Source organism: Ammodytes marinus, assembly GCF_949987685.1.
Source record: "Ammodytes marinus genome assembly, chromosome: 5".
Classification (NCBI taxonomy): Eukaryota; Metazoa; Chordata; class Actinopteri; order Uranoscopiformes; family Ammodytidae; genus Ammodytes; species Ammodytes marinus.
Genome location: NC_137234.1, coordinates 15,649,278 through 15,677,270, shown reverse-complemented (window position 1 = coordinate 15,677,270; position 27,993 = coordinate 15,649,278). Strand labels below are relative to the sequence as shown.

Below are 27,993 nucleotides of genomic sequence, written 5' to 3'. Positions count from 1 at the left end.
TAACATGATGTATTACCTAAGTACCAACCTCTGACTTCTTACTAGTGTATTGTAGCAGCGACTGGACATAAAAACGTGTTTCCTCCTTCTGAAGTGGTAACGTGAGCGGTCCATGGCGCCGCCTCTCGACTGTCAGACAGCATCGCGGGCTTCAGTCACCTATGAACATATGTGAAGGGAAAGGAAAACGAAGTTAGCGCTAGTAGCTTGTAGCCTTAGCTATGAAGCCCTGCGACAGCCAAGCATAGCTGGTATACACATAGCGCCCACACTTAACAGGCTATATAGCTAATTTATTAGAGTTGTTAAACATAACCGGATCAAATGGTAAGCGCACTGCATCCATATATGACGGTTTTCTGGCTTGGCGAAATGATTTAGCATCCTGCTAAGCTACATTGCTAAGTTGGCTCTCGCTCTTAGTCTTGGCCGAGTTATTTAGCTAACTAGCCGAGTGTTGTCTTGCTACGCTAACAGCAAAACATGGCCCACGTAGTTTATTCTATGAATGAGTAGATATTTGGTTATGCTTGGAGCACAATAGTCTGTATTAAATGTTGTCTGCATATATGTGTGTGTTAGAATGCATGCTTTGGTACACAATAGTAGCTGCCTAAATGAAGACAAGCTAGCTTGCTAGCTAAAGCTAACGTTACAACAGAGGAAGTTACCCAGCTGCTATTAACCGCTATTTGTTTACGTTTCAGCCTCTCAAATGCTGATAACAGTTCCGTCTCTGTCTGCCATACTTGTTGTGTTAATATAAAGATATAATAGTATACTTATTATGTGTGTGTTTCTGTAGGTTTGTTACGCTATGCAGCCATGGGTGACATGAAAACCCCAGATTTTGATGATCTTCTGGCTGCCTTTGACATCCCAGATGCAACAGGGTTGGACTCCAAAGAGCCCATCCATGGGAGTCATGAGGAGACAGCCGAGGAGAGTCAGCTGAAACACACAGGGATATGTCTGGATGACGGCTTATTGAGTAACCAAGATGTCACAACAGCAGACATTCCTGCAGTTAGTGTTATTGTGAAAAACACAAGTCACCAGGAGTCGTTGGAAGGCTTTGAACCAGCGGTGCAAAACGGATTCACAGGACAAGAGACCTCTGTGGATTCTGTTGAGACAACTAGTGCTGACTTTTCTAAATCATTTGTCTCTGCTTTGAACAGTGAAAGTTCAAGGGAGCTTCTTGGAAAGGCGCCTATTCAGCACAAACCTGATGGAACCCCAACATTTTCCCAGTCACTTTCTCATTTCAGTCCCATCTCCAGTCCTGAGTCTGAAGACACTCGATGCGGTAGAGATGAAATGCATCCAAAACAAGAGAGGTCCTGTTTCCCAGAAGCTTCCGTATCGGTGGAACCCTCGATCCCAGACCCTCCCGAAAAAATGGATCTTGGCGTGTCAGATGACTGCCCAAAGGACTCTGATATTCCCAAGGATACTGAGAGGAGCAGATCAGAAAGTAGCACAAGGGAGGAGGCGCCCTCTGACAATAGTGTCAGTAAAGAAATGGTTAAAACAACTAGAACACATGACACACTTCCCCCGCCAAGTGAAAACCAGAACTTTACTGAGACCAACTGCAATTCAAGCACCACATCGGATGGTTCCTCTGCTTATGTCAAATCTCAGACATCTAAATTATCCTCTTGCCTTGAGGCTTTGGTGGCTCTGAACGCTAGAAAAGATCCCGGAGAGCCAATGGTAGTTCAGAAGGACTGCGAGAAAGTAAGCCCCAATGTGCCTATATCCCCACGAAGCCCCAGAAGTCCACACGAAGCTGTGAAACGGTTCATTAAACCCTCTGATAGCCCTGTAAGCATCTGCAGTGACAGTAGTGGCAAAGCGTCCTCTGCGGTGGCTTCTGGGTCACCCCCTGCCATACCCAGGGTCAGAATTAAAACCATCAAAACCACATCGGGACAGATCAAGCGCACAGTCACGAGTGTGCTGCCTGAGTCAGAAACAGATGAAGTTCATTCAGCTTACGAATCCTCTCCATCGCAGAGTATGATTAGTGAAGATTCTTACTGTAATATGTCGCCTCATCAATCACAAAGTGTTGATAGCATTGTTGGACTAAAAGTTAAAGGTACCCTAGGTGCATCTTCACCAAAAGTTTTACACAACAAATCAGAGGCTAGCTCCAGGAGATCAGGCATAAAGCAGTCAGCAACAATGTTCCATAATAGCATTGGCTCTGTCAAACGATCTGTTTCACATCAGGGCCAGAAACCAAAGAGGGGGTCCACAACAACTAGCCAATCGACAAGCACAAACTTCGTTCCCAAAGCAATGCACTTAGCCAGTCTTAATCTGGTCCCTCACAGTGTTGCCGCTTCAGTGGCGGCAAGGTCCACCTCTCATCAGCAAAGTCCACACAAGCTCTCCTCTACTGTGTATAGCACTGTCCCACTGGTGCACCAGGTCAAAACAGCCAACCCTTTGCCTCGTCTGTCCATAACAAACACAGCAGCAGGAACCTTAAACAGACTGTTGAACAATGCCAACCCTTTACCCACATATGTGCCCAACCTTAACCCCCCTCCAGAGAGCAATATCAACCTACCACCACGCGGATACATCTGCCTCGAGTGTGGGGACTCCTTCGGGGTGGAGAGGAGCCTCACGTATCATTACAACAGGAGGAGTGTTCATATTGAAGTAGGATGTACGCAATGTGACAAGACAATGGTGTTCTTCAACAAGTGTGCCTTATTGGCACACGCGCGGGAGCACAAGAACAATGGCACGGTGATGCAGTGCACACAGCTCCATATGAAACCCTTAGCAGAGGGACAAATGTTCGTACCCCTGACTACAGGAGCTGCCCATGTGGACACCTCACTTTCACCCTCACCCAAATCTCAACCTGTGCTGCCTCTTTATCCAGACAATGTTATCCGCCATAGGCTCCGTTGCCTGGAGTGTAACAAGCAGTTACCTGATTACAAAGCACTTGCAGGCCATTACCAGAGGCCGTCAGATGATGTGGAAGGACTAGTGAGTGTATTTTTATCGAAATTTAAAGGATAAACTCGCAATATTCTATATTTATCTTAAAATCAAATCCAATTAAGTAATACCATAACCAACAATGTTATTTCCATCCCTCAAACTTCATCTTTTCCCCAGCCTGTCTGTAGCATTATGCCCCAAACCTATGTGTTGCTACTGAAGACATACATCTTCAAAAATGGGTCATAAATATATAGATCTATTTTTTTCTTTTTAAGACAGAGTCATTTCTAAAAACAGCTGGTTTTGTTACTTACAGGCATTTAAAGTGCACTTTTGGGAACTATTTTCAGCCTAGGATGAATGCACGCATAGTGGTTTTATTTGTGTTTAAGGCAGCAAGATGGAATATCTGGGACTCATACAAATGAGCTCTGTGGTACAGAGGAACAGTCTCCATCAGTTTGGTCTACACTGGAAATGCATTGTTGGTATTAGTTTCCTCATGGGATTTGTTGACCAAACCAAAGAATATCGCCAGAAATATACTTTAAAAGCACTGTGATCATTTTTTTTTCATCATTTTAAATGTTCTTTTGTTTTCTTTTATGAAACAGATATGTAAGATGTGCTTAATGCTGTTACCCAACAAGTGCAGCTTCAGAGCTCACGAACGTGTTCACGCACACAAGTCTCCTTACTGCTGTCCTGAGTGTGGTGCACTGAGTCGCTCTGCAGACATACAGAAGCATGTCAAGGAAAACTGTCTGCACTACGCTCGTAAGGCTTGGTACAAGTGAGTAAGCCAGAATGAAACACTGGGCCTTTTCTAAATGTACAGAGTGTTAACAGAAAAGAGTCATCATGTTTCATTTTCCTCCAGATGTCTTCACTGTGATATGGTTTTCAAGACTCTTCAAGGACAAAATACTCACATTGAGGAGAAACACTGTAAAGTGTTTTACAAGTGTTCCATCTGCCCAGTAGCCTACAAGACCCATGACAGCTGTGAAGTGCATATCAAAAATAAACACAGCGCCAGCAAGACATCCCCTCAGTAAGTCAACTTCTCATGACCTGGCTGTTAGATGTTGGAAGTTAATTTTTTACAATTCTTTTGAACCGATTTCTCTCTCTCTTTTGCAGGTTAATCTTAAAATGTTCATGTGAGACAGTTTTCAAGAAAAAGCAGTTACTGTTTCAGCATTTCCACAAGAATGCCAACAAGCGGGTTACATGTGTATTCAAGTGTCCAGAATGCAACTCGGTCTTTCCACAAAAGCAGCTCTTAATGCAGCACTTCAAGGTTAGCCAAGATTGTATTTTTACTTATCTAATTTAAAAGCTAAAAAGTTATTTTTGTTTATGTATGTTAAAATAAACTCCTTGCAAGCTCTCTATTTGTTTAACACCACTGTAAAGAGTAGTAAAGATTTCTAGTGACTTTTGGATATTTTGTGACCTTATGTGTCTTTTGCCATGTATTTTCTCGTTTGCAGTGTGTTCATGTAGGAAGCATGACAGCAGAGACAGAGAAGAGCAGTACACCTCCAGAAAAGACCGACTTGCCCCCCGATGCTAAATCCGTCCAACAACCAAAAAGTCACAGCCCTGTCAAACTCATAGATAGTCCCAGAAAAAAGACAGATCAGGACAGCACACCGCGTATGAAGCCCATTGGCTGGACGTGTGGAGAGTGTCTCCAGTGGTTCCCCGAACGAGATGCCTATGTCTCTCATGTGAAGGCCAGCCACGGAAAGGTGAGGTATCATGAGTTACCCATGCTGAGGTGTGATTACTGAAATGCATTTTGTTCTATTTTTACAACATAATGTCAAGCTTCTATCGTCTCACGTTTCTTTATTTTTCAACAGTCAATAAAAAAGTATCCATGTCGACATTGTGAGCAGTCTTTTCACTCTGCAATCAGTCTGAGGCGCCATATTCGCAGTGACCATGATGGAAAAAAGAGAAATTATACTTGTTGGTAAGATTTTTATGTTTGAAAAAAAAAAACTAATAAATCACTGTTGTGACAAAAGAAAACAAAAATAATTAAATTCCATTTACCTTCAATGCTTCTGCGTTTTTTGTTTTTGTTTTTGTTTTTCAGGTATTGCACGGATACCAAGACAATATTCACCACAAGTGTGATGCTGAAGAACCACATCAGTCTAATGCATGGAATAAAAAATCCTGATCTCAGCCAAATGCCAAAAATAGCCATCCAGGAATCAAAAAAGACGTCTGGCAAGGTGGTTATTTAGGATTCTTTGAACACAAACAACAAATAACAACTGCAGCCCACAAATACAAATGTTAAAAATCTTACTAGTCGTCATCATTTAAAAGTATGTGACTTTTGTGATCTGCAGGGGCTTGTATCAGAGAGACCCGCCTTCGGTACACAGGATGGGGAGGAGGTGGGGCAGGGTCGCACTTCCAGTCTGGAGGCTCCCTCGGCAAAGCGTCTGAAAACTCAGTTCCGCTGCTCAAAGTGTGGTTTCATCACAGAAGACAGCGCCCAGTTCCAGCAACATATACCACAGCATAAAACGGACGGAAACACTCCTCAGTGCCTGCACTGTGGCCTGTGTTTCACATCTGTGCTGTCTCTCAACAGACATCTTATCATCGTGCACAAAATCAAAGATCCAAAGGAAGAGAAGAAAGTAGAAGAGGTGGCAGAGTTTAGGAAGGAGGGGAAGGATGATCAGCCAGTTATGTCAGCAGCAGATACTGATGAGGAGAATGACTTGTTACCGGAGCTGCATGAACGTGAGCCCTCGCAGGCAGAAGAGCCAGCAAGTCTTAACTGTGACGAGACCGCCGACTGTAATTTCAAACTGACCAATCACTCTCAGACACAAGCAGTCTCTCTCCGGTAGCGCAGCCACCACCTCTTCAGCGCTGCTTCAGTGTCTTCATTTTTCATGTGACAGTAACAAGGGAGGCTTGATGGCTTATGTTTTAGGCCTTTTGATTTTGAAATTTCAGAAATGTTATTTGGAGGGTTTTGCAATTTATTCAAGCAGATCATTTACATTTATTGAAGAAAAGTATTTTCATTCATGAGAAGCCATTACTATTTATCTTTCAATTATTTTTCTATTTAACTTTGCATGCTGGTAATATATATTCATCTTTCCTTTCGAAATACAGTTACTGCACACGTATTACAGCTGTACCCTTTTCTTTCTTTCTTTCTTTCTTTCTTTCTTTCTTTCTTTCTTTCTTTCTTTCTTTCTTTCTTTCTTTCTTTCTTTCTTTCTTTCTTTCTCTCTTTCTCTTATTTTCTATTCTTTTTCTTTCTTTATTTTTTTTTTTTTTTGGGACATTTCATCCATCCACCCTGACAGAAGATTCAGGATTACGTGCTAGTTTCTAGGTCTGAAGGAGTTTCTGCCTTTTAATCAATGGTGATTTTAAATTTCCTTTACTTTGTCTTACGTATTTAAAGCTAACCACCTATTTCCTGACAATGTTGCAGTTTATTTACAGCACAAAGGTATAATTTGAAATAACAAAACATAGTCCAGTGTACATTTAATTAAATTATTCTGGAAAGCAATCCTGTGAGATCAAATACAGTCAAATTGTCTCACCATCAAAGCCTACTGAAGGCTTCACATTAAAACAAGATTTTCTTTTGATGGCTGAAGCATTTTATAATTCTTTTGTTGAAATGTTTATTTAACCGTTTGAATGGAGGGTGCCTTTGTTGTGCCATATCTGGCTTTTTTCTTCTTCTATATATACATATATGTTTTTAATTTTATTTTGAATGAGTGTTCAGGGAAAGAATGGGAATTTTGATTTGATGAGTGTTGCAGCAATATTGGAAATACCTCAAATTGCCAGAAGTGTATTTTTCAGGCAAGTCAATGTTATGTCAAATCAGGGTACATTGTTTAGGATAGTCCAGAGCAGGTGTGAAAGTGAAGTCGGAGGAGTGTCAGAGAATGTTTTATAAACCAGGACCTGTTGGCATATAGTCGTTGTAGTAGAATAAGAATAATTAGTTAAATCCATGATGACGTCATGGATGTCTTAAATCAGCACTCAAAGTGATGAGTGCTTGTTTTTGTTGTCAGGTCTTGATTTTTAAAGTGGCAACTCCTTGTTTTGTATGTAATACATGACAGTCCCTACCTCCATGGTGAATGGCAGTGATTGTTAACCGATGAGAGGCTTTTGAGGAGTAGCAGGTAATCTCAGTGCAATGTAAAGAAATGAGTTTATAGAATGTGTATTATCCCACATTATTACATTTTATAAATTATTTTGGGAACGATGTTGAGGCTATAGTCATATTGACTTGACTTGGCAAATTAACTTTTCTATTTAAGTGCTATACAAGCTATTTGTTTCTCTGTTATCTTAAATCACCACGCTGCAGCTTTCAAACTGCAGAGGCTGAAAAGAATGACCTGTTCACTACTTGTTCTTTTGTACTGAACGTTCAAAGATATTTGTACTTTTGATACAGTGAAGACTTGTAAAGGAATGTAACCTGTGTACATAGTAACCAACAAACTCTGGATTCACAGCCTTTCTTAAGCCATTACATTTATTCAGCATGCAGTGGCCTGTGTGCCTTGCTGTAATGTTTACGTAAATTACTTGCAAATAAATTGGTGCATTCAATTATATATCTGCATTGTCTTTTGTCTTGTGTGACAGACTTGCTCCTGTGCTGAAGAACTCAATACAAGGGGAAAGTGTAAAGATATTTGGATTTGATCATTAGAGGTTCTTGATTGAGGACACGTCATTTACAGTCGTCATAGCAAGTCAAGACGTGCACACACTAATGTGCATCGTTCATCCAGTAAGAAACCGACCACTGATAATGACTTTAGCCCATTAGAATATTAAGCCCATCCTATCACACTATAACTGCCTGTCCCCAAAGTAAAAAGAGCAATGCGATTTTTATTCCACAGAAAACAAATTACGATTAGAACAAATTTAAGAAATGAAAGGCACCTTGACAAGGCTCTGCAGAGCAGGATTTCTGTCCTCTTTCATTCTTATCTTCTACCTCACCATGACATCTTCAATGACTCTTGATTTAACTGAGCTGAGAAATAAAGTTTCAAAGATCAAGGTGAATCCTAGGGGGAATCTGTGGGCAACAGGTAAGAGACATGACATTATTTTGACAAATACGTTTCATGATTTTCTACTAGCCTACATATGGTTGACAATTTGTATTTACTTTGTGTTTTGTGTTAATTAAGGGCATTTCATGGGTAAAAAAAGTGTTGTGGATGGTTCCTTCATGGAGTCTGCATTTGAAGATGAAAACATTCCCACTGAAGTCAGAGCTGTTAGTCCTCTGTATCGAGTGGAAGACCTGCAGGCGCTGCTCATTGGCATGTTGAGAACTGCCCAACAAACACAACAGAAACAGCCATTGGACATGTAAGTTATTTATTATTAATATTATTATTATAATTATTGTTATTATCATTATATTAACTCAACAGACTGATTCTTTTTTTCAACCCATTTAGAGGAGGACAGGATCCTGCTTGAAGAATATTTCAACCAACAGATGTTACACTATATAGCCAAGGCTATTATGAAATCATATAGTAGAGTTTTTAAAAGCACTGATATCAATGATATGTTTTTGTTTTTAATGTAATATTTTGTAACATTGTATGTGATGCATGTGACTCCAGTCTAGACTACATTGTTCTTGAGTCCAGTTAGGATACTTGAACCCAATGAAACACCGTCTGTAAATAAAGTAGTAGTGAAAAAGCCAGTAGTCAGCCTTTTTTTCTGTTTTTTTACTTGTCGTTTAAAATACTCTGTTATTTTATAAAAAGGAGAATAAAATGTTATATAATTATGTGTTTAATTTACGTGTCATATAATAGCCTAGTTTAAATGGTATCTAACTGAAATGGCTAAATGGCCAAAGCAGTTATAATGATGGGGTGATAATGGTGATAATCTATTATACTTCGTGGCGCCCCCTGTTGGTCGTTCTGAGACATGTTCGTAGAAATCACATCCGGGTTAAAGTGTAAACGTGCGTTTGTTTTCACTAGAGTAGTTTATTTGAAGTGAAGCCACTCGACAGTAGTTATGCCTCTAATAGTAATGTGTGGTTACCCCTGTAGTGGTAAAACACGAAGGGCAGAAGAACTAAAGGTGTATTTTGAACAAAAAACTGACCGAAAGGTTCACGTTGTGAGCGACGGAGCTTTGGACGTTGAGAAAAACTCTGTTTACACAGGCAAGTCAAGCTAAGCTGTGTCCTCATTCAAGTGCTTATTAGGCTACGTTTTTGCAGCTGTTGATTTGGCTAATTGTTGCAGTATGATGGAAAGTCGTTTTAGCTGTCCACCAAACCTTTCATAACCGGGAACCGGTTTGGTGTAAACTTAACCTGTTCTTCAAATAGACTTAAGGCTATTTCTAGTTGTTCGGTGTGCCGTGCCGCTGAACTATTAAAAATGGCTTGTACTGACAACTTTAGTTGGAGTTTTTCATTCGTGTAGGAAACAATGCCAATCATATTTAGCATTACATAATGCCAAAAATCCATAGCTTCCGTGATAATTTGGTGTTTTTTTTGCCCTCTTCGGTTGGATATTTAACTTTTTTTGAGATAATTGGAAGATTAATCACTCTTGGAAATATTTGTAACTTGCAAATTGCACAGCTTCTGTTGTGTTTCTATCGTGGTCACAAAGAAGACTGGATTCATAAAAAGTGACCTTTGCAAACTCCTGCTGTTATTGAACCTTGTGGGATGTGGGATGGGATATGTTGCAGATTCCCAAAAGGAAAAACATGTCAGAGCATCTCTGAAAGCTGAGGTGGAGAGGTGAGTTTTTCAAATCTGTTTTTGGATAGGATTCACCGGTGATGGTCTGCCATAACCGTTTTAATTAATTTGTTGTTTAGGAAAGTCAACAAGGATGACATTGTAATATTGGACTCATTAAATTACATAAAAGGTAAATCTTGATTTCAATGGTTTGTTTTGCAGACATTATGATTTGTTTATGCTTCGATTTAAAAAAAAAGTTGAAATACCTTGCAGGCTACCGCTATGAGCTGTTCTGTCTCATCAAACACACACAAACACCACACTGCCTTGTGAGTATGCTAGAGAAATAACTTTTTGAACTATTTTTAAATACCTAACAGAGCTAAACCAAACATCACACCAGTGATAACCATAATGCTTTCTTATGATTAAGGTGTACTGTTTGACGTCCGATGATGTGAGCTCAGCGTGGAATAGTGACAGAGATGCTGCTGAGCAGTACACCCAGGACATGTGAGTGAGAAGAGGTGCATATCAGACTCAGTGTCTGTCTATGTGTGTCTTTTTTGATTTACCCGACGTCTGTTTTATTCTTTCATAGCATTGATGCATTAGTGCTGAGATTTGAAGCCCCAGACTCCAGAAACCGATGGGACAGTCCACTCTTCACCATCCTGAAAGACGACACGCTTCCATATGAAGCCATTTCGGACGCACTTTTCAAAAGAAAAGCACCGCCACCCAACCAGTCCACACAGAGTGTAAGGGACATGTGCTGTTTTGTGTGTTTTACATGCATTCAATGTTCAGTAGATGTACTGTATGCTCTATAATGCAGCCTTTTTCAATATCTGATGGTAATGGAGACATTATTTTTCACTACAGCAACCACTGTCATCTTCAAACTTCTTGTACGAGTTGGACAAGATCACACAAGATTTGTTATTGGTTTGTCTTCATAAGTTATTTTCTATTTTCGGTTCACTCAGATTTCTTTCCTTAGATATGTCTATATATTTTTTGCGGGGATGGTTGCAGGCTGTTTATTGTTGACTTGTCATATTTCAAGATCACCAAATTTAGATGTATTAAAAATAATGGACTGAGAAGTAAAATTCTGAAAAAAATCTAGGGGTTAACCTTCAACCTATAAAGCACCTGTTCAACAGCACACCCACTTCATTCTATGTCCTGGACTGTATTCAGTCCATAGAAAGATAATGCAGGTGTTAATAGCCCACTAGCAGGTACACTAATGCCACGTTCATATTATGTCAGACCTTTTTTAATTAATAGTTTCCCAAATTTTAAATATTGTGTCCACATACAAATTGTAATTATGACTCAGATGATGCTGATTTTTATGATTTAGCACACAATAGTAAAATGTTTGAAAACCAAACTAATGCAGACATTTACCCCCCTCATTCTATTTTTAACTGTTACAAAACCAACTCATTCATTCGATCATTTAACCCGGTGCGTTGTCGGATACCATGAACCATTACAGGTAGCAAATATGGGAATCTTGGCTTTATTAGCAAATCAAGAGACCAGAGCGAGTGACAGCTTATTGGCAAATAGCAATTAGTAGACAAGAATCATCAAATAGAGTCAATAGGCAGGCAAACAATTACAGGGCAGGAGCTTTAGTGATCAGAAAACAGGAAACACTACTATCAGTAAATACTAATACTGAAGAGGACATTAGAGGGAGGGTAGGAGAAAAGAGAAGAAGGAAGTTTTCATTTAAAGAAACCCTTTAACTTCTAGTGCCTAATTTAGACAGAGAATGCTTTAATTTAAGAAGATAATTTTCCTTCTGGCAAATCAGTTGTCTACTTGTTTTATCAGTTTAATTGAGGTCATATATTTTATGTGAAAGAAAACACATTAGCATACAACCACATGCCAATATAGAAGGAGACTTGTGAGGTGATGGGGGGTAAAACATTTTTAAAGCAATAATAATGTTGTCCGAAAGTCTCTATTTACTTCAGAATTTCTGAATGTTTCTGCATGCACCAGTGTGTTGTAATGTTCTTTGCCAACGCAGAGAAGAGGGGGAGTGTTATTGTATATATATTTTTTTTATCAACATGACCAACAGGCAATATGTTACAGTGCTTTTATATCTCAGCCAAGTGAAAAATTTAATTTTTTTTTGCTACACAAAAAATAGTGTATTTTGTATGTAACAAAGACAATGCAATTTTTCTTTTGTTTTCAGGCCATATTTAATGCACAGAAGACAAGTGTTCCCGGGGATCTAATTTCAGTTCCAGGAGCTACTGAAAAGATATCCTTTTTACAGTTTTAATATTCTATTCAAAACACCATTTTTGAAGAAAGCTTTTGGTTTGAATAGATTCTGGTCGCTCTTTTTTATATGTAAAGTTCAAAAGCCCAGGTGGCCTGTCCAACTAAAATATTTATTACCTCTGTCAATTTGTTATGACTCATTCTCATCACCCACCACCACCTAAAGAAAGTCAAATTCCCTCACCAGCAGGAGGCAAAGTGTTCTTTACCAAATGACTTGTTTGAAGCGGAGGGTGGATGAATGCGTGCCCATCAAAGAATGTCAATGAAAGGCACAGCGACCAATCACTGTTAAAGGTCTCGTCTGTGAGGAGAGAAATGAGATTACGTAGATGAGTGGGTTTTTATTGGCAGTTTCACTGTGTCAGACTTTCTATGAAGCGACTACGTTGATTTTCTCTTTGAAATTTAAAGCTACATTGGGTTTTGTGCTGGTCAGCCTTTTAATGACAGGTGCGTAATTTGAAATTTAGTTTACGTCAGTAACATTCAATACTTTTGTTTTGTTTATTGTGTTCACCTTAAAGGTCAAGATGTGACTCTGTGACCTTTACATACTTATGTTCATTCAGTTATCTATTCATCAAAGAAGTGAACTTAACTAGATGCTTCACATCGAACTCACCAGGAGCATCAACATGGCAGAACTGAGGAAATTACGACGCCAGTTCATCAGCTACACCAAGACGCATCCGACAGAGAACAGTGGACACATTTCCAACATGTTTGTGCAGTACTTAAATAAGAGTCTTCATTGAATGTGTATAGCATTGGTTTCATTCTTTATTTTCTATTAAAATATTAATAAAAAATATTAATTTAATATTATTAAATATTTTTTGAATGTTTTTTTGTGTGTTGAATGATTAGATTTATGAGCTGAAATACCAAAAGCATTGCATTTTAAATAGAGAATGACAGTAATAACAAAAAAATGCCTTTGAGATAAAAGTTATGCAATACTATACTAAAATGTAATATTTAATGCTGTATCGCATATAGATTAATTTATATGAACTGCAAGCACAACAGCTACGAAGCCATTCTCTGAACCTAACTAGGTAACACCATGAAATGCATGCGGTATATATTTGATTAAAAAAAACACCTCATCACAAGGTCCGCTGACCAATGTGTTTCCAAAGCTTTCAGCCACATCTTCTGCCCTCCCTCAGCAGATGAAGCTGCTCAATATTAATGGGGATGAAACACCAAGTAAGGGAACCATGTTTGAAGACATTTTTGTCGAGTCATTTATTTGATACTTAATATAGTTCCTAGTTCCCACATGCTTTTGTATAGTATTCGAATCATTTTGTCCTTGTTATTAACACTGACAAGTTAAGTCAATGACTTTTTCCAGTAAAATCAAATAAATTTAAGTTTGGAATAAATTTGACCCCGTGTTTAGCTTTTAAAAGCTTACTTTTGAAAGCTGCTTATTCATCTGTGGAATTTGTAACATATTGCTGAACAAAGCTCCTTCAAAGATTGTGTATATTATGTAAGAAGATTGTAAGAACAGGATGTTCGGATTTGCACTTCCTTAGCTTTGCAAATCTAACCAATTGCTGTTGGCAAATTCAGTGCATTGTGCATACTGAACAATGCATGTGGAATAATGTTGTGAATGTGCCAACATTTATATGACTCTTATTCCATATACCACAAATAAAAACAATAGTACGAGAATCTTTGCAAATATATTATTTAATTGAATGAAATGCTATTTAAAAAAGATCGGTAAAATATACACAAAAACTCTTATTTTGTATTTCACAAGGTTAGTCCATTGAGAAAGCAGCCTCTCCAAGAAACTGTATACAGTTAAAAATGACAATATTAACTTTAACAGACATACCGAAACATAAATGATTTTACAAAGAAAAAGAGCATATTGTTGGTAAAAGGTGACACCTTGCACTTTATTTATTATTGCATTCACTTGTTATTTCCTAATGGTTTTCCTCTCCAGAGGAACGGCAGTGCCAAAGATTCTGTCCCAGTGGCTGAAGAAAGGCGCAAAGTTGCTGCTGGGCTTCTGGTGGTGCATGTCATGAGCTGGTGCACCGCCGAGCAGGCCAAAGGGCACCAGGTGGTTTAGGGCCCATGGCAGGTCATAGCCTATGTGGTCTTCCACAGACAGCCAGAGACTGAAAACTGTCACACTCCACGTGGTCATGGGGTGGCACTTCAGAAGTAATGGGTCCAGGTTGCTCCAGAACCCAACAGTCATCAGTTCTGGGATGCTGAGCTGCTGCGTTGACCAGGAGAAAGGTGCCATGTACTCATGGTGGATCGCATGGATCCAGTGGTAACACTGTGGTTGCTTGTGATGTATGAAATGCCAAAAGAAGTACTGTGTGTCAAAGAGGAGAAGTGAAGCCAGTCCATCAATGAATACCTCATAGAGAGTAGGAGCTTCCTGTGGCAATGTTGGCGTCTGCAGTATGAACATGCCAATGATTACAGCTGGCAGGACAAAGAATATGTGGTTAAAGAGCGCTGTCCCAAAGCTATTCGCCATCATTCCCACTGTTGGCTGCCTGTTTGGCTGGATCTTGTACTTGTATATTAAAGGCACTCTTTCTCCCAAGAGGTCCAGTGCAGCAAAAGGTAAGCTGAAGAAGAAATAGCTGGAGAAGGCCAGTATGACGGGGAAAAAAGGAGATGAAATGAGAGGCTGGTGGTGTAAAAGCAAATAGTCCCAGAGTGGCTGCAGTAGAGGGTCTGTGGCCCTGGAGGGCTGGAGAAGCAGAGAAAGCTCGCTGATGTTCAACATCTCGCCGTGGTGCCACTGACGGCTGCTGCTGCAAATCTCTGGATCAAGACAGAGTTCTGCCTTTTTATAGTGGAGTTACACAGAAGGGGCTTTTCTCTCAATGAGAACGGGCCGGCAGCTCAGTATCAACACATGCAAACAAGATTAACTGACCCATTGAATAACTTATGTGGTAGATATGTGTATGACAAACAGACTGATAGGCTTTTCCTGTTAACTTTAAACTACCGCTTTTATTTGCGTTGATGAAATGGTTCACTTGTTATGTAATACAGGTTTGGAAAAATTATCATTAAGCTTTTTGTATCTCAAAAACTTTCAATACAAGAATGTTGGATATCTCCGTGCAGCTGATGCATTATAAAATGACAATTCTAAATTTTGTAATTTAGTCAGCAGATAGTTTATAGCAGGTATTGTCTATTCTCCTAATATAAGATTAGAATGTTGGACTACTCATAATTAACCAGGTTACCTTTAAATACATTGCCTAACCTTATCAAATTACCTGAATGCCTTTAATTCAATATTAATTGTGTTTGTACTATTGCATGTAATAACTTAAACAGTGATACACTTGATACATGTGCCAGAGTTGAATACAAACTCACAAATCCTCCAATTCAGTCTTAAATCTTCAGACTTTAAATATCAGATCAAAAGACAGGTCCCACTCACTCCGAATGATCATAACAACATGATTTATTTTGGGGAAAATAGACAATTTCATTGAAATCACGTGTTAAATCTTGTCTTTTCACAAATTCAGGCGACAAAGCTCTTCTTCACTGACTAATGTCACTTGTTACCGGCCGCCTTCCTTGAAATCGTTTTGTTGGTATTGGCGTATTTATGTGGATCATTTCTGAAAGAAAACGGTAAAACAAACTTAACCACTGAAATATACACTCACCGGCCACTTTATTAGGTACAGCGGTTAATTTTCTTGTTAACACATAAAACTAATCAGCCAATCACATGTCAGCAACTCAATGCATTTTGTCATGTAGACCTGGACAGGGCAACTTGTTGAAGTTCAAACCGAGCAACAGAATGGGGAAGAAAGAGGTTTTAAGTGACCTTGAAAATGCCATAGTTGATGGTGCCAGACGGGCTGGTCTGAGTATTTCAGAAACTGCTGATCTAATGGGATTTTCACTCCAAACCATCTCCAGGGTTTACAGAGAATGGGCCGAAAAAGAAAACATATCCAGTGAGTGGCATTTGTGTGGACGTAAAATGCCTTGTTGATGTCAGAGGTCAGAGGAGGATGGGCATACTGGTTCGAGATGAGAGAAAGGCAACAGTAACTCAAATAACCACTCGTTACAACCAGGGTATGCAGAAATCTCTGAACGCAAAACACGACCAACCTTGAAGCAGATGGGCTACAGCAACAGAAGACCCCACCATGTGCCACTCCTGTCAGCTAAAAACAGGAAAATGAGGCTACAATTCTCACAGGATCACCGATATTGGACAATAGAAGATTGAGAAATCATGCCTGGTCTGATGAGTCTCGATTTCAGTTGCGACATTCAGATGGCAGGTTCAGAATTTGGCGTAAACAACATGAAAGTATGGATCCATCCTGCCATGCACCATCAACCATGCCATGTTCAAAGTCACCTAAACCCCCTTTCTTCCCCATTCTGATGCTCGGTTTGACTTCAGTACATTGTCTTGACCACGTCTACATGCCCAAATGCATTAAATTGCTGCCATGTGATTGGCTTATTAGCTTTTTGTTTTTATAAGCCATTGAACAGGTGTACCTAATAAAGTGGCCGGTGAGTGTATGTTTGTAATGAACAAAAAGTTTTTACTACTACCAATGACTTTACAGTTATGGTGAAAATAAACAAATGTGGACCTTAATGTCATTAGGGACAACAAATACCTGCTCATTTTGACTTTGCTTCTGCATCCCAGTCCTCCCTCCCAGTGGCTGGTGAATGCACCTCTCGTCATCATGCTCCTGCAGCTGATGCAAGGCTTTCCATTGCCATAAGGCTGCAACAATAAACAATGTGGGGATAAAATGTATCTGATATCGTGTTGGCGAAGACATTTACCTTTATCCTATATACTTTGAAAGTTTCTCATCCAGGATATTAACACTTTTCTTCAATTACTATCTTGGTGCAAGTCAGCCTGGATAACAGGCAAAATGGCTAAATTGTAAACTAAGGTATTGTCAGCTCAGCTCTATAGCTCACCTGTTCTTTGGCACAGAAGCCACAGATCATCCTGGTAGCCATTTCCATGTGGTGGTCCTGGTCCTCATCGTGGCACACGTCACAGGGGTAAGCACGGCCACAGCAGGGAAACCTGTGGGCAGCCAGTGGCGAAAAAACAACAACTTTCAGTATTATTTTTCCCTCAATGTTCTTGCCAGAGCTTCCATGTTGGACACGTGGAATAAGATAGGACACAGTTGTCGATGTTACCTTAGCCAACGATGGCTCTGTTTGTAGTGTTTGCATGCTCCTTTGTCTGGCAGTGGCTTCCCCTTTTGCACAGCTGGATCTCTTATGGTCTTATAATTCACAGCACCAGCACTTGGACCTGCATAATGTAAGAAAGAAAATCACATTTTATTGGGATTTCTGTTCTGCTTAGTTCCATTTGTTTAGGTATATATAACGGCTCATATTTAAAAGGGTTTCATGCATTCTGTATCTTTTCTACATACACAATGTGAAAGAATGGTGTCCAGAGAGCCAAGTGCAGCAGTTTTGTTGTTGTAAGATCCTAAACCTTTACTGGATCTCTTTGATATCAAAATGAAGCAAGCTCTTACCAGTTCTGTTGGCGCGTGGTTGAATATACTGAAATCTTGTGCTCTCAGCCAGAATGCTGAGTTTGCCGTGGCAGTGTTCACAATTGAACTCCCTTGTTTGACCATAGGAAACATTCTGATGAAAATGAAAGACAACACATTTCAGTTATTTCCTTTCAACATTTCTCACAGCTGCTAGTTTCTCACACAAAAGCAGATGTGTGGCGTTAAACAAGAGATGTTTCACCACCTGCACAGGGCTCTCCTGGGAGCAGCTGAGGCAGCCCACGGCCAGATCACAGTCCTGAAGCACGAGGTCAGCGGGCGCAGCATTGTGAAGGTCCAAGTATCCCAGGACATCACTGTAATGGTGCAGCATGCTGGGCCTGAATGCGGCGTCGATGCTTGCACTGCACTTTTCACACTGAGCGGTGCATGGTGTCCGTCCATTCAGTGTCAGGTCTGCAGTTACCTTACACCTGCAGACAAGCAGTAGTTCACATAGATACAGTCAAGCTTCCATTGTGGGTCAAACTCTTAACTTGTGATATGGATATGACATTTTAGATTTTCTTTGTGTGTGGGTGTTTTCTCCTTTATATTAGATAGTTTAAAGCACAGTTGAAATGGAGAGAGAGAGAGAGAGAGAGAGAGAGAGAGAGAGAGAGAGAGAGAGAGAGAGAGAGAGAGAGAGAGAGAGAGAGAGAGAGAGAGAGAGAGAGAGAGAGAGAGAGAGAGAGAGAGAGAGAGAGAGAGAGAGAGAGAGAGAGAGAGAGAGATGCAGCAACGGCCCGGGAAGGAGTTGAAACCGGGTCCGCTGCGGACTTAGCCCTAGCAGTACACGCTCTATCATGAGCGACCGTGGTGCCCCATGCATTTGACGTTTTGCTCTTTTTCCTTACCGGTTACATTGAAGACAGACCGTGATTTGCTGGGCCGCTACGGTGGCTGTGTTCTCTCCCAGCGTCAGTCCCAGCAGCTTCACCTCTGTGCCTCTGCGAGGATCACTGATTTTAATGTTCTCCACCAGATGAATGGCTTCCTCCTCCTCATCATCCTCCTCCTCCTCCTCATCCTTCTCCTGCTGCAGCTGCTGCCACCATTCCTCCCGACCCGGACCCTCAAGCTCCTCCAATGTTCTCTCACCTTCTGTCTTTTCCAGTTTCCCTTCATCCCTGACATCCTCATCTACAGCAGCGGTGTCAGAGGCTGATTTTTCACACACTGTCGCCTGGAGCTCCTGGTATGTTATGAACTGCAATCCAGCTTTTTCTAAATCAATGTCTTTTTTCAACTGCAAGGCGACATTCAGAACAACAGAAAATCAGAATTAACCAATATATAATACAGCAAACAGTTATTTAAAAAGTAATTAAAAAAGTTCCAAAGGGGGAAAGCACACTATCACAATGACCTCATATTCAGCCTCACCTGCCGCGCTCCTTCAGTGAACAGTCTCTCCAAACTACGATCCAGCCAGCGGAGAAAAGGCCGGAAGAGCAGCTCTAGCTTTCCCAGAAGCTGATTGGTCGCATGCTTTGCTTGAAGCCACTCCAGTGATGCTTGCTGTACGTGTCTATGACAGAGATTTATAGAAATGTCAACACCAATGACTCTAAACATTAAATGTTTGTAAGACTGTGTTAAAGTGTGCTTGATTTTTACCTTCCCATTGCTGGTGGCAGATCCTGGTCCAGTGGGATATCCAATGTGAAAATCTAAGAAAAAATGTATCAAGGCGATGAGGAATTGTTCATTCCATTTCAACCATGAACTGTATAGTTTTTTTACATAACCTGTAGTGGGATCTGAAGCACTGGTCTTTACCTCCAGGGGGTAAGCGTCTGGGAAGCTCACCATGATGGCGACTTCTTTCAGATCAAAAGGCTACAAGTTATAAAGCAGAGTTAGTATATAGATCTTCCAGCTAATACTGTAGAGTAATTATCAACAATGTAACATTAGAAAAATGATGGCCTCCATAACAATCCTGTTTGGGTGGTTAAATATCTCTCATATGCTAATAATATATTATTTATTCACCTCATTTCTCAGGTTAGGGGTCAAGAAACACCATAAGGGACTAGAGGAATAGCCTATATGTCTTTCCAAATCACTGATTTCAAATGAGCCAAAATAGACATGTTTTATGTAGGCAAGTTTTAGAAATGATAAGTGGGTGGATTTCAGCTCTAAATTCTCGGTTGGTGAAAAGAGGAGAAAGAAGGTAGAAGAAAAATGTCTTACCCAGTCTGGATCGGTTGCCACCACATTCATCCTGTAATAAGTCACTTTGCCATCGCTTCGTTCCTGAATAATCAGCTGGTCTTTGGGAAAACGCTTTTTCAGCTGCTGGATCTCTGTGTCTCGCAGCTGCTTGGCCACCTCCTCTGTCAGGTCGCACAGCTTGACCTCCTGTAGGATGCTGGGACGGGGTACTGGTGGTGGCATCTTTGGCGCCGGTCCGGTGTCATTGACGGGAACAGGCTTGTTGTCATCCACTGGGGGGAACGGGGGCGGATGCCAGAAGCGACATCTGTCTTCCATGGTGCAGTGGCCTGAGATAAAGTAGCGACAGGGGCGGCGGGCAGACCTGGAGCTACTGGTAGGAGGAGGACGGTGCTCCACATTTCCCTTAGCGACCTCCAGGTTAGTTGATGCTGATACCACATCTGACCGGCCGGGTGCCCTGACGGTTTTCTTCTCATGAACTTTGATGTCATCCCTCATGTGTAGGAATCTGCATTTCTTCCCAAAGTTGCAGTGTCTTCCCTGAGAGAAGAAGCGACACAGCGGCTGCTGCTGCTGCTGCTGTGTATGAAGCACAGGACCTGATTCAGCCGTCTTCTCTCCCTCGCCATTCTCCATCATTATTTACACCTGCAAGAACATAATGATGTTATGATACATCAACACACTAGACACTTAGAGATGCGTCTTCTGCTTTAACTTATATGTAAAACAGTACATGGCCAAACGTATGTGGATCCACAATCATTACACCCAGTAATGATGTTATTAACCATACTAATATGGATCGAAAAAACTAAAAATCGTTAGCATATTTACTTAGCTAGCTGGCTAAGGCTTACGTACAGTCCTCAAGTGTAAGTGTTTTGCTATTGTTAAGTCGCTTCATTCAGAAAGAGGTTATTGTTGAAAGATCGCCTTACCTCAGAATACACACAATGGTCCGCGTAGAGGTTTATTCCGTGTAATTATGAGACCATTCGCGTTTAAAACGCTGCAAAAGTGTATTTTACTGCTACCTGTCAAGTGCCTGCCCCGTTACGTGCTAAAGGAAACGTCCGTGCGTTGTTCCGTCATCACGTGAGACGACAGGTTCATCATTGGTAAACAAACCGGTCGGTAACATTTCCAAACGAGACTGTCCAGTGTAAAAGGTACTGAAGATTTTCGTTGCTGGCTGTTGAAGGATTCTCCTGTGCTACACTGGCCATACGCTTTTTTTTGTCGCCCTCTACAGCCTGGGAGTGTTAAATGGATCTGAAGAGTCTGTTTCACTGTCCTCAAGTTCATTCTTAACCTTCTTGACCTCTGTTGAGAAATCAGTCTCACTTGCCCAGTCATAATACAATTGTAGATTTTTTTCTCTCCAAGCACTTAGAAAAAAGTCATCATCCATGTTGGCTTAAATGCCCCTTTAGTAGGCCTTTCAAATCCTCAGATCAAAACGGCAATTCAGCTCAACCTCCAGACAAAAAACATGCATATGATTGAGAGCTCCACAACAGGCATGTTGACGTTATGACATTAACAAATACCCTACCATTAGGCCTATGAATATTTCATTGCAACGTTTCTGTTGTTTTGTTCTATTGTTGTTTTTGTTCTTAAAGTGACTTGTGTGTTCTTTGATGTTGCTTTCAAAAACCTTATTTAATTTCTTTTGACGCCCTATTCTCTTTTATTGTCTCTGTCTTTAAGCGACTGAGGTAACCAATCGAGAATTCCATGCTTGCACTTGGCTCCATACTAAAACAATAATCCTATGGAGAGTTATGTTACATTGCCAGTTACCCAAGATGTGTGACTATGTTGGTGTAACCACCTGTCCCTTGATAGGCGACCACACAGTATTTATGGCTGAGATGTCTACATTCCTTACATATTCACCTAGTTATTTTTAGGATCCTGCAGTAACTAATGTAGATCTTAAAAAAAGATGTTAGGAAACAGCTCCCTGCAGCAGCCTTTTTAGGACAGCTCAACCACAAAGACTATTTGAGATCTCAACTCTTTCCCATTGTCCTGAACGTGTCTTTCTACTTTGTCTAGTGATTTATTTTCCTCGTTTGCAACATTGTGGCAGAAAGGTGACCATGGGTCCAGCAAATCAAGACCCAACTCTGTCATGGTCCCCAGCCTATATAGGCTGCTGCACTCAGCAGGTGTCTACTTATACAACAATGCATTTCTTGTGCTGCCAGCATCAATGGCCCAACGGGCAGGGACCTTCTCTGTCCCTCCTGATTTGATTGCTGGAATGATATAGGCAACTTGCTGCTCTTTGACTTCCAAAAAAAACGTACTTTGTAAATATTACTGTGATGTCACAGTAATATTTACAAAGTAAGTTTTTTTTAACCCTATATTTCTCTTTCTGTGATGTCACGAGAAAGAGAAATATAGGGTTAAAAAAACACTCTTTCTGCCTTTTCTCAGGCTACGATGAACCGATTAAATTTTTTTTTGCACATTTATACTACATAGAATCTCAGAATTCAATACACCTTCATATTCAAACCGGTGAAGTAGGCCTTTAACATACTTTATTTTAGGCTGAGCCTAGAGCAGGATATTCAGGATTCAAGGCTGTGTTCCAATTTCCAACTGTGTGTCACTTTCAATGCCATCTATCGTAATTTCTAGTAGGATATCTCTTTGCTCTAGCTTACTCAGCATATGAGTGGTTGGGAGCAGGTAGTGGACTTTGCACCACTCCGATTCCTCATTGGGATTTCCCCTGGTCCTTATCCCATGATACTGTTTGGCATCTGTGGAGAAACAACACCAATTCTACAGCACACTTCATCCACTGGGATTAAATATTTGGCACACACATAATTATTTCACATTCTCTCCTGTTATACTTGTAGCAGCAGAGAGAGACCTGTGACACTATGTGTTTCCTTCACAAAATATATTTAAATGTGAAGGGGTGAAATTTAAGATTTCATGCACAATCATGCATGAAATCTGAATGTTCATAATCATCATTTAAAAAAAGGTCACAATCATTTGATTACATTTCCACTTTAAATCTTCACTACTAACAAATTAACCTTTTTCCTTGTATTAAAAATAACAGAATAACTTTGTTTATTGGGTTTGCAAGAGCGTCTACAATTGTCATCAGAGCATGTAGGCATTTTTAGCAAGAAATGCATAAGGGAAAATCAGGTTAAATGTCCAATAGCATATGATCAGATTTCGGGCTGGTGCAGTCATGTCTTTGCAGAGGGTTTGTTGTGGTTGTTATATTCTGGGTGTGCTGGTGGCGCTGCGTCGCCGCCGGCCGGTGCACCAGCTCCAGTGACACACAGCTGCGATATGGAGAGCGAGCGGCGGAGCTGGAATTGACATGTCTGAGTAGAAAACACTGCGTTATTTTCCCAACACGTACAGCGTTCAACCCCCGTGTTGAAGATGGGGCAGTGCGGCATCACGTCGTCAAAGACGGTCCTGGTCTTTCTGAACATGATATTTTGGGTAAGTTTTTTGGGAAAAGGGTGTTGTGGCCGTTTTAAACGTGCGTCATAGTGCAGCAGCAGCAGCAGTAGCTAGCTTAGCCGTGAGCCCAGCCAGCGAACCAGCTGCCCTGCTAGCTGCGGCAGCCGACCTCTGTTTTTAACCGGGAGGGGGTCGTTTGAGAAGGCAGCAGGAAAGACATTGCCCAGAGATTTGTTTGTTACGTTCGAGTTATTTCCAGCTGAAAACTCTTTGTTAAATTAATGCACATTTAAAAAAGGTTTCGCTCGCTGAAGTCAAACTATCACATTTTTTTAACCCCCCGGGTAACCTTATTCCACCCGTCTGTATTGCAAACAAATGACATGAACTCGCTAAAATACATGATGAGTTTGAATGGTCAAGTTGTTCGTGAAAATTATATAAGACGTAACATTTCTTAAATCAATCCCTCGAACAGTCTTTAAAATGCTAAGGGAAGTATAGTTTTGTGACCCATTCTCACATTCTCGAAATAAATGCCAGTTTATTAATTAAAAACAACTTTTATTATTATAGGTTATACTATTATAGTTTTGTAGATCACCAAACTGTTTCACTGGACCAAAAAGTCATGCTTTGTTAAAATATAAATATATTACAATAAACATTTGTGCGAAAATGGTCTCTATAACCTAATTGATATATTTAGTTTTTTTGCTTTGTTAAATTGGTATTTAATTTTATTCTGAGTGGCACTAAAAGTCTTAAAAAGCCTTACATTTCATTTGCATTAATAAGTTGTAGGAACCCTGCTAGTACAGCATTTTCCCCTCACACAGAGTGAACAGTATAAGGAAAAATGGAAACATTTATCCTTAACCTTAACATTGATGTACTCAGTCGCTTTTCTGTAAATGTGCTGTCAGTGCTGACATAGTTAATCTGGCTGCATGTTAGATACCAAACAACACTTAGGTGCAGTATCCAGACCCTTTAAAACTATCAGTTGTGTGTTAACGGCTTGATTTCCTGTTGTGCATAGGCTTGAATAAATTGCTGATGTTTTTGCCACCCACAGGCTGCTGCTGGCATCCTCTGCTACGTCGGCGCCTACGTCTTCATTACGTTTGACGACTATGATCACTTCTTTGAAGACGTGTACACTCTGATCCCAGCGGTCACCATCATTGCTGTTGGGGCGCTCCTTTTCATCATTGGGCTGATTGGATGCTGCGCTACAGTGAGAGAGAGCTACTGTGGACTCACAGCGGTCAGTAAGCCACTTCACAAGTTTAGCTCAAAATATGAATATGCTTATGCCTGCCCCTCATATAGAAAATGAATAATGAAATGATTCACTTATCATGAAGAGTAAAGCAGGATTTATAGGAACGGGCCTATAAACTTTCAAATTTGATTTAACAAAAGCATTTCTTTATTAATCATCTAATTGGAAGGACAAAGTACCACACCTCAGAAAGTACACTTGAATAGGTATGAACAAGTGATTAAAGATTTACATAACCAACTCTATATACTGCACTAAAGCCAATAATTTAACCATTTCCCAACAAATTGCAGTTTTCTGTCTTGCTTGAACATGCCATAGTGTCAAAATCTTGTGTGCATGTTTGTTTTCCAATGCGTCTGTTGTCTGTGCAACCTAAATCTTGAAATTCAATCGACAGTTTGTGGTCATTCTCCTGCTGGTTTTCGTGACGGAAGTGGCAGTGGTGGTTCTCGGATACATTTACAGAGCAAAGGTGAGGAAGTGTAACACAAGTTGGCGCATGTTTGCTTTTTTCTTGGCCTTGTTTGAGGTTTAATAAAGAAGATCACACCCACACAAAGGTGCAGAAACAAGCTGTCGACCATTTATAACCCACTCTAATTGTGTTTGCTCTTTGCAATCATGTTGGCATGTACCACTTAAGGGGGTTGTTTCACCAAATGTTTTGTCTCGCCCTTTTTAACCATTGCCAGGTGGAAAAGGAAGTTAATACTTCGATCAAGAAAGTGTATGATGAGTACAATGGCACCAACAGCAACGCCCAGAGTCGTGCCATTGACTACATTCAGAGACAGGTGAGGACAGAATCCCCTGTGAACTAGATTGAATGATATCATTGTTGTTCCACCTGTATTTCTGTTGATAATCATCTTGAGTTTCCATTGTTTTCATTTTTTTTTTTTACAGCTTCAGTGTTGTGGAATCCACAATTACTCAGACTGGCAAAACACACACTGGTATAAAGAATCCAAAAACAACAGCGCACCCATCAGCTGTTGCAAAACTAACATCGGAACCTGCACGGGATCCCTCACTCACCCTGAAGATCTCTACCAAGAAGTAAAACAAACAACCCTCTAAATCCAAAATGTTTTTTCTACCAAACACTGCTTAAATTATAGCCAAAACTAGAACAAGAGTGACCTGTTATAGTTTCACATGTTTAAACATATTCTGTGTGTGTCTGTAGGGTTGTGAAGTTCTGGTTGTGAAGAAGTTGAAGGAGATAATGATGTACGTCATTTGGACTGCGCTGACCTTTGCTGCCATCCAGGTATGTTCACTTTAGTCAAGACACCTCGTTTTGTAGAACATTACTTTTTATAAATGAATACAAATATTTTCTTATATTCACTGATCAACTACTTCGCTTTAAAAAAAAAAATAAAAAAAAAATATGTGTCCAGCTGATCGTATGAGTGTAATTTTAACTGCGAGAATGCAAAAGCTGACATGAAACGATCAGCCGGAGCGAATACACAAATACACATCACTCAGTTAGAGTTGTTGCAACTAAACTACAAAAGAAAGTTGACCCACAAGTTGACCCATTCTGTGTGGTCTTACAGAATGATGCTCCTTTTATCTCTTGAACCATCTTTCAGAGAGCCCACAAACCCGACACCAGCCGAGATGTTATTTTGGCCTGCCGTCAACTTACTCCCTTTAATTCCACGACAGCTGATATGACTTACTGCCAGTGCTGAATTTAATACACTGCCCTTTGCTGATAAGAAAGGAGACATAAAAGATTTATTAGAGTCGGAGCTCACACTTATGTACTATGAAAACATGGGTGTTAAAATAGAGTCAACAGTGGTGCAACCAAATCATTCTTCACATCTTACTCTCGTAAATTTTCACTCACATTTGGAGTCTTCCTTAAACAAATTGAGGAAGTCACTGAACACGGCCAAGTTGGTGTTATGTACTGGACCCTGTAAAACACCATTGTGTTTTTAAACTCTTGTTTTTATATGGATTAAACAAGCAAGCACACAGTGTTAACTATTGAACTTTAATGGTGCTACTTGGATTTTAAGCCAGGCTAGTGGTTTCTCCTGTTCTTTTCTTTGTTTCCCACAACGATCAACTATACATATAATTACTTTGGTCTACTTGTGTTCTTCTAACCTAGATGCTGGGGATGTTGTGTGCGCTTGTCGTGCTGTGCCGCAGACACAGAGATCCTGCCTACGAGCTTCTCATTACAGGGGGCACCTATGCATGAAGGAGAACACATTACTCACAATAACACAAACTTTCAGAATTTGTCATTGGTGAGAAAGGAAAATATTATTACCATACTAACCTTAAAACACTAACCACACTAAAGTTGTATATCTTACCAAACTATTTCATGGTCAATGTAAATGGGATGAATAAAGACTTATGTTGCTCTAAGGATTAAAATGTGGACATGGTTACTTCCTTAGTTTGCACTATGTGTGTAACTTTGAATATTTTATGTTTGAATCTGTCAAGTACTTGAATGAAACACTCACAAAAATGTATACAATGTACCAAAACAACAACTACTACTATTCAACTTTTTGGTTCAAACCTCACTTTTCACCAGCAGTGTCCTGTCAAGAAATAGTGAAGACCACAACCCCAAGTAAATGGCACAGCAAGGTGTGTGAACGATGTAACTTAACTGGCTTTTGTGTATCTGTTCCACTTTCAAGAATCAAACCTTGTAATCTCCCTTCAACACGTGGGATTTTTCAAGTCCTAATGAGTTCTTAACTATAGATAGACTTTGTCCTATAGCTGTTTTTTTTTTGTCTACTGACTGTAGTTTTAGAGTTTGATTGGCTGATATCTTATAGCAGTGAAAATACTCGAGAATGTAAATAAAATGGGGAAAAGTTTGAAAATTAAATGAGTGTTTATTTATTTATTGTTTCAATTTCTGTGATAGAAATTTCACATCTTGACATGAAGATGAAATTGATGAAGCTCATATTGACAGGTTACTATCATTGGAATCATTGGTCCTCATAAAAGAGTTCAGGTGTTTTACACAAAGAGAGGGGGGGGGGGGGGTATGGGGTCCCGATCTAATGTCTATCTAAGCGTTTTGGCATCATGCCTTCAAACTAAGTATGACAGTTATATTTAAAATCTTTCTAGAATAAATATATGTAGTTGTTCCTGCAACATAGTGTGCCCCCAAAGCTACCATTGTGCACCTTCATATACACTTAATATGCTGGTAAAAGGACTGTGTTGTTTACATGATTGAGTAGGATTGGAGTGCACCACCCATTGCAGTAACCAGATACGTTTGAACCAGAGAGATCAGAGTACTCGGGAAGAAGAATAGTGCCTGGTTACATTTCAGACACTTTTAT

At 40.2% G+C, this 27,993-nt stretch overlaps 5 protein-coding genes across 5 annotated transcripts; 3 read left to right on the top strand and 2 right to left on the bottom strand.

Annotated features, from left to right (window-relative positions):
- The first annotated feature begins 188 nt into the window (after positions 1 to 188).
- Positions 189 to 7,594, top strand: znf592 (zinc finger protein 592). The gene is made up of 9 exons (XM_080027495.1): positions 189 to 327; positions 806 to 3,018; positions 3,591 to 3,769; positions 3,857 to 4,030; positions 4,120 to 4,279; positions 4,473 to 4,733; positions 4,848 to 4,960; positions 5,087 to 5,228; positions 5,349 to 7,594. The coding sequence occupies exons 2-9, from the start codon at positions 826 to 828 to the stop codon at positions 5,859 to 5,861; spliced, it is 3,735 nt and encodes a 1,244-aa protein (XP_079883621.1). The 5' UTR covers positions 189 to 327; positions 806 to 825; the 3' UTR covers positions 5,862 to 7,594.
- A 1,435-nt stretch (positions 7,595 to 9,029) lies between these two features.
- On the top strand, positions 9,030 to 12,853 carry kti12 (KTI12 chromatin associated homolog). The gene is made up of 9 exons (XM_080028345.1): positions 9,030 to 9,226; positions 9,769 to 9,820; positions 9,901 to 9,953; positions 10,040 to 10,095; positions 10,200 to 10,279; positions 10,368 to 10,527; positions 10,652 to 10,714; positions 11,997 to 12,067; positions 12,705 to 12,853. The coding sequence occupies exons 1-9, from the start codon at positions 9,076 to 9,078 to the stop codon at positions 12,844 to 12,846; spliced, it is 828 nt and encodes a 275-aa protein (XP_079884471.1). The 5' UTR covers positions 9,030 to 9,075; the 3' UTR covers positions 12,847 to 12,853.
- Positions 12,854 to 14,036: 1,183 nt separating this feature from the next.
- ch25hl1.1 (cholesterol 25-hydroxylase like 1, tandem duplicate 1) lies at positions 14,037 to 14,983 on the bottom strand (the record flags this gene model as incomplete). The annotated part of the gene is made up of 1 exon (XM_080027646.1): positions 14,037 to 14,983. Exon 1 carries the CDS (start codon positions 14,868 to 14,870, stop codon positions 14,037 to 14,039), a length of 834 nt encoding a protein of 277 aa, XP_079883772.1. The 5' UTR covers positions 14,871 to 14,983.
- Positions 14,984 to 15,413: 430 nt separating this feature from the next.
- Positions 15,414 to 20,940, bottom strand: LOC307250508 (uncharacterized protein). The gene is made up of 12 exons (XM_080027623.1): positions 20,826 to 20,940; positions 19,900 to 20,532; positions 19,480 to 19,539; positions 19,318 to 19,370; positions 19,084 to 19,228; positions 18,555 to 18,946; positions 17,903 to 18,131; positions 17,674 to 17,788; positions 17,321 to 17,438; positions 17,090 to 17,201; positions 16,771 to 16,883; positions 15,414 to 15,735 (listed from the first exon to the last, which is right to left on the bottom strand). Exons 2-12 carry the CDS (start codon positions 20,521 to 20,523, stop codon positions 15,669 to 15,671), a joined length of 2,028 nt encoding a protein of 675 aa, XP_079883749.1. The 5' UTR covers positions 20,524 to 20,532; positions 20,826 to 20,940; the 3' UTR covers positions 15,414 to 15,668.
- Positions 20,941 to 23,222: 2,282 nt separating this feature from the next.
- On the top strand, positions 23,223 to 27,514 carry LOC307250137 (tetraspanin-3-like). Its single transcript, XM_080027107.1, has 7 exons — positions 23,223 to 23,385; positions 24,425 to 24,616; positions 25,035 to 25,109; positions 25,330 to 25,431; positions 25,544 to 25,696; positions 25,827 to 25,910; positions 26,775 to 27,514. The coding sequence occupies exons 1-7, from the start codon at positions 23,323 to 23,325 to the stop codon at positions 26,865 to 26,867; spliced, it is 762 nt and encodes a 253-aa protein (XP_079883233.1). The 5' UTR covers positions 23,223 to 23,322; the 3' UTR covers positions 26,868 to 27,514.
- The last annotated feature ends 479 nt before the right edge of the window (positions 27,515 to 27,993 follow it).

Excerpts from the sequence above, each read along its gene's own strand:
- znf592 (XM_080027495.1), top strand. The coding sequence starts at position 826 with ATGGGTGACATGAAAACCCCAGATTTTGATGATCTTCTGGCTGCCTTT. Across the intron at positions 4,280-4,472 it reads TCTTAATGCAGCACTTCAAG|TGTGTTCATGTAGGAAGCAT; the intron begins GTTAGCCAAGAT and ends TCTCGTTTGCAG. Across the intron at positions 4,961-5,086 it reads AAGAGAAATTATACTTGTTG|GTATTGCACGGATACCAAGA; the intron begins GTAAGATTTTTA and ends TTTGTTTTTCAG.
- LOC307250137 (XM_080027107.1), top strand. The coding sequence starts at position 23,323 with ATGGGGCAGTGCGGCATCACGTCGTCAAAGACGGTCCTGGTCTTTCTG. Across the intron at positions 24,617-25,034 it reads GCTACTGTGGACTCACAGCG|TTTGTGGTCATTCTCCTGCT; the intron begins GTCAGTAAGCCA and ends TTCAATCGACAG. Across the intron at positions 25,697-25,826 it reads CTGAAGATCTCTACCAAGAA|GGTTGTGAAGTTCTGGTTGT; the intron begins GTAAAACAAACA and ends GTGTGTCTGTAG.
- kti12 (XM_080028345.1), top strand. The coding sequence starts at position 9,076 with ATGCCTCTAATAGTAATGTGTGGTTACCCCTGTAGTGGTAAAACACGA. Across the intron at positions 9,821-9,900 it reads CTGAAAGCTGAGGTGGAGAG|GAAAGTCAACAAGGATGACA; the intron begins GTGAGTTTTTCA and ends TTTGTTGTTTAG. Across the intron at positions 10,280-10,367 it reads GAGCAGTACACCCAGGACAT|CATTGATGCATTAGTGCTGA; the intron begins GTGAGTGAGAAG and ends ATTCTTTCATAG.
- LOC307250508 (XM_080027623.1), bottom strand. The coding sequence starts at position 20,523 with ATGATGGAGAATGGCGAGGGAGAGAAGACGGCTGAATCAGGTCCTGTG. Across the intron at positions 18,132-18,554 it reads GTCTGTCTTCAATGTAACCG|GTGTAAGGTAACTGCAGACC; the intron begins GTAAGGAAAAAG and ends GCTTGTCTGCAG. Across the intron at positions 16,884-17,089 it reads GCTTCTGTGCCAAAGAACAG|CCTTATGGCAATGGAAAGCC; the intron begins GTGAGCTATAGA and ends TTATTGTTGCAG.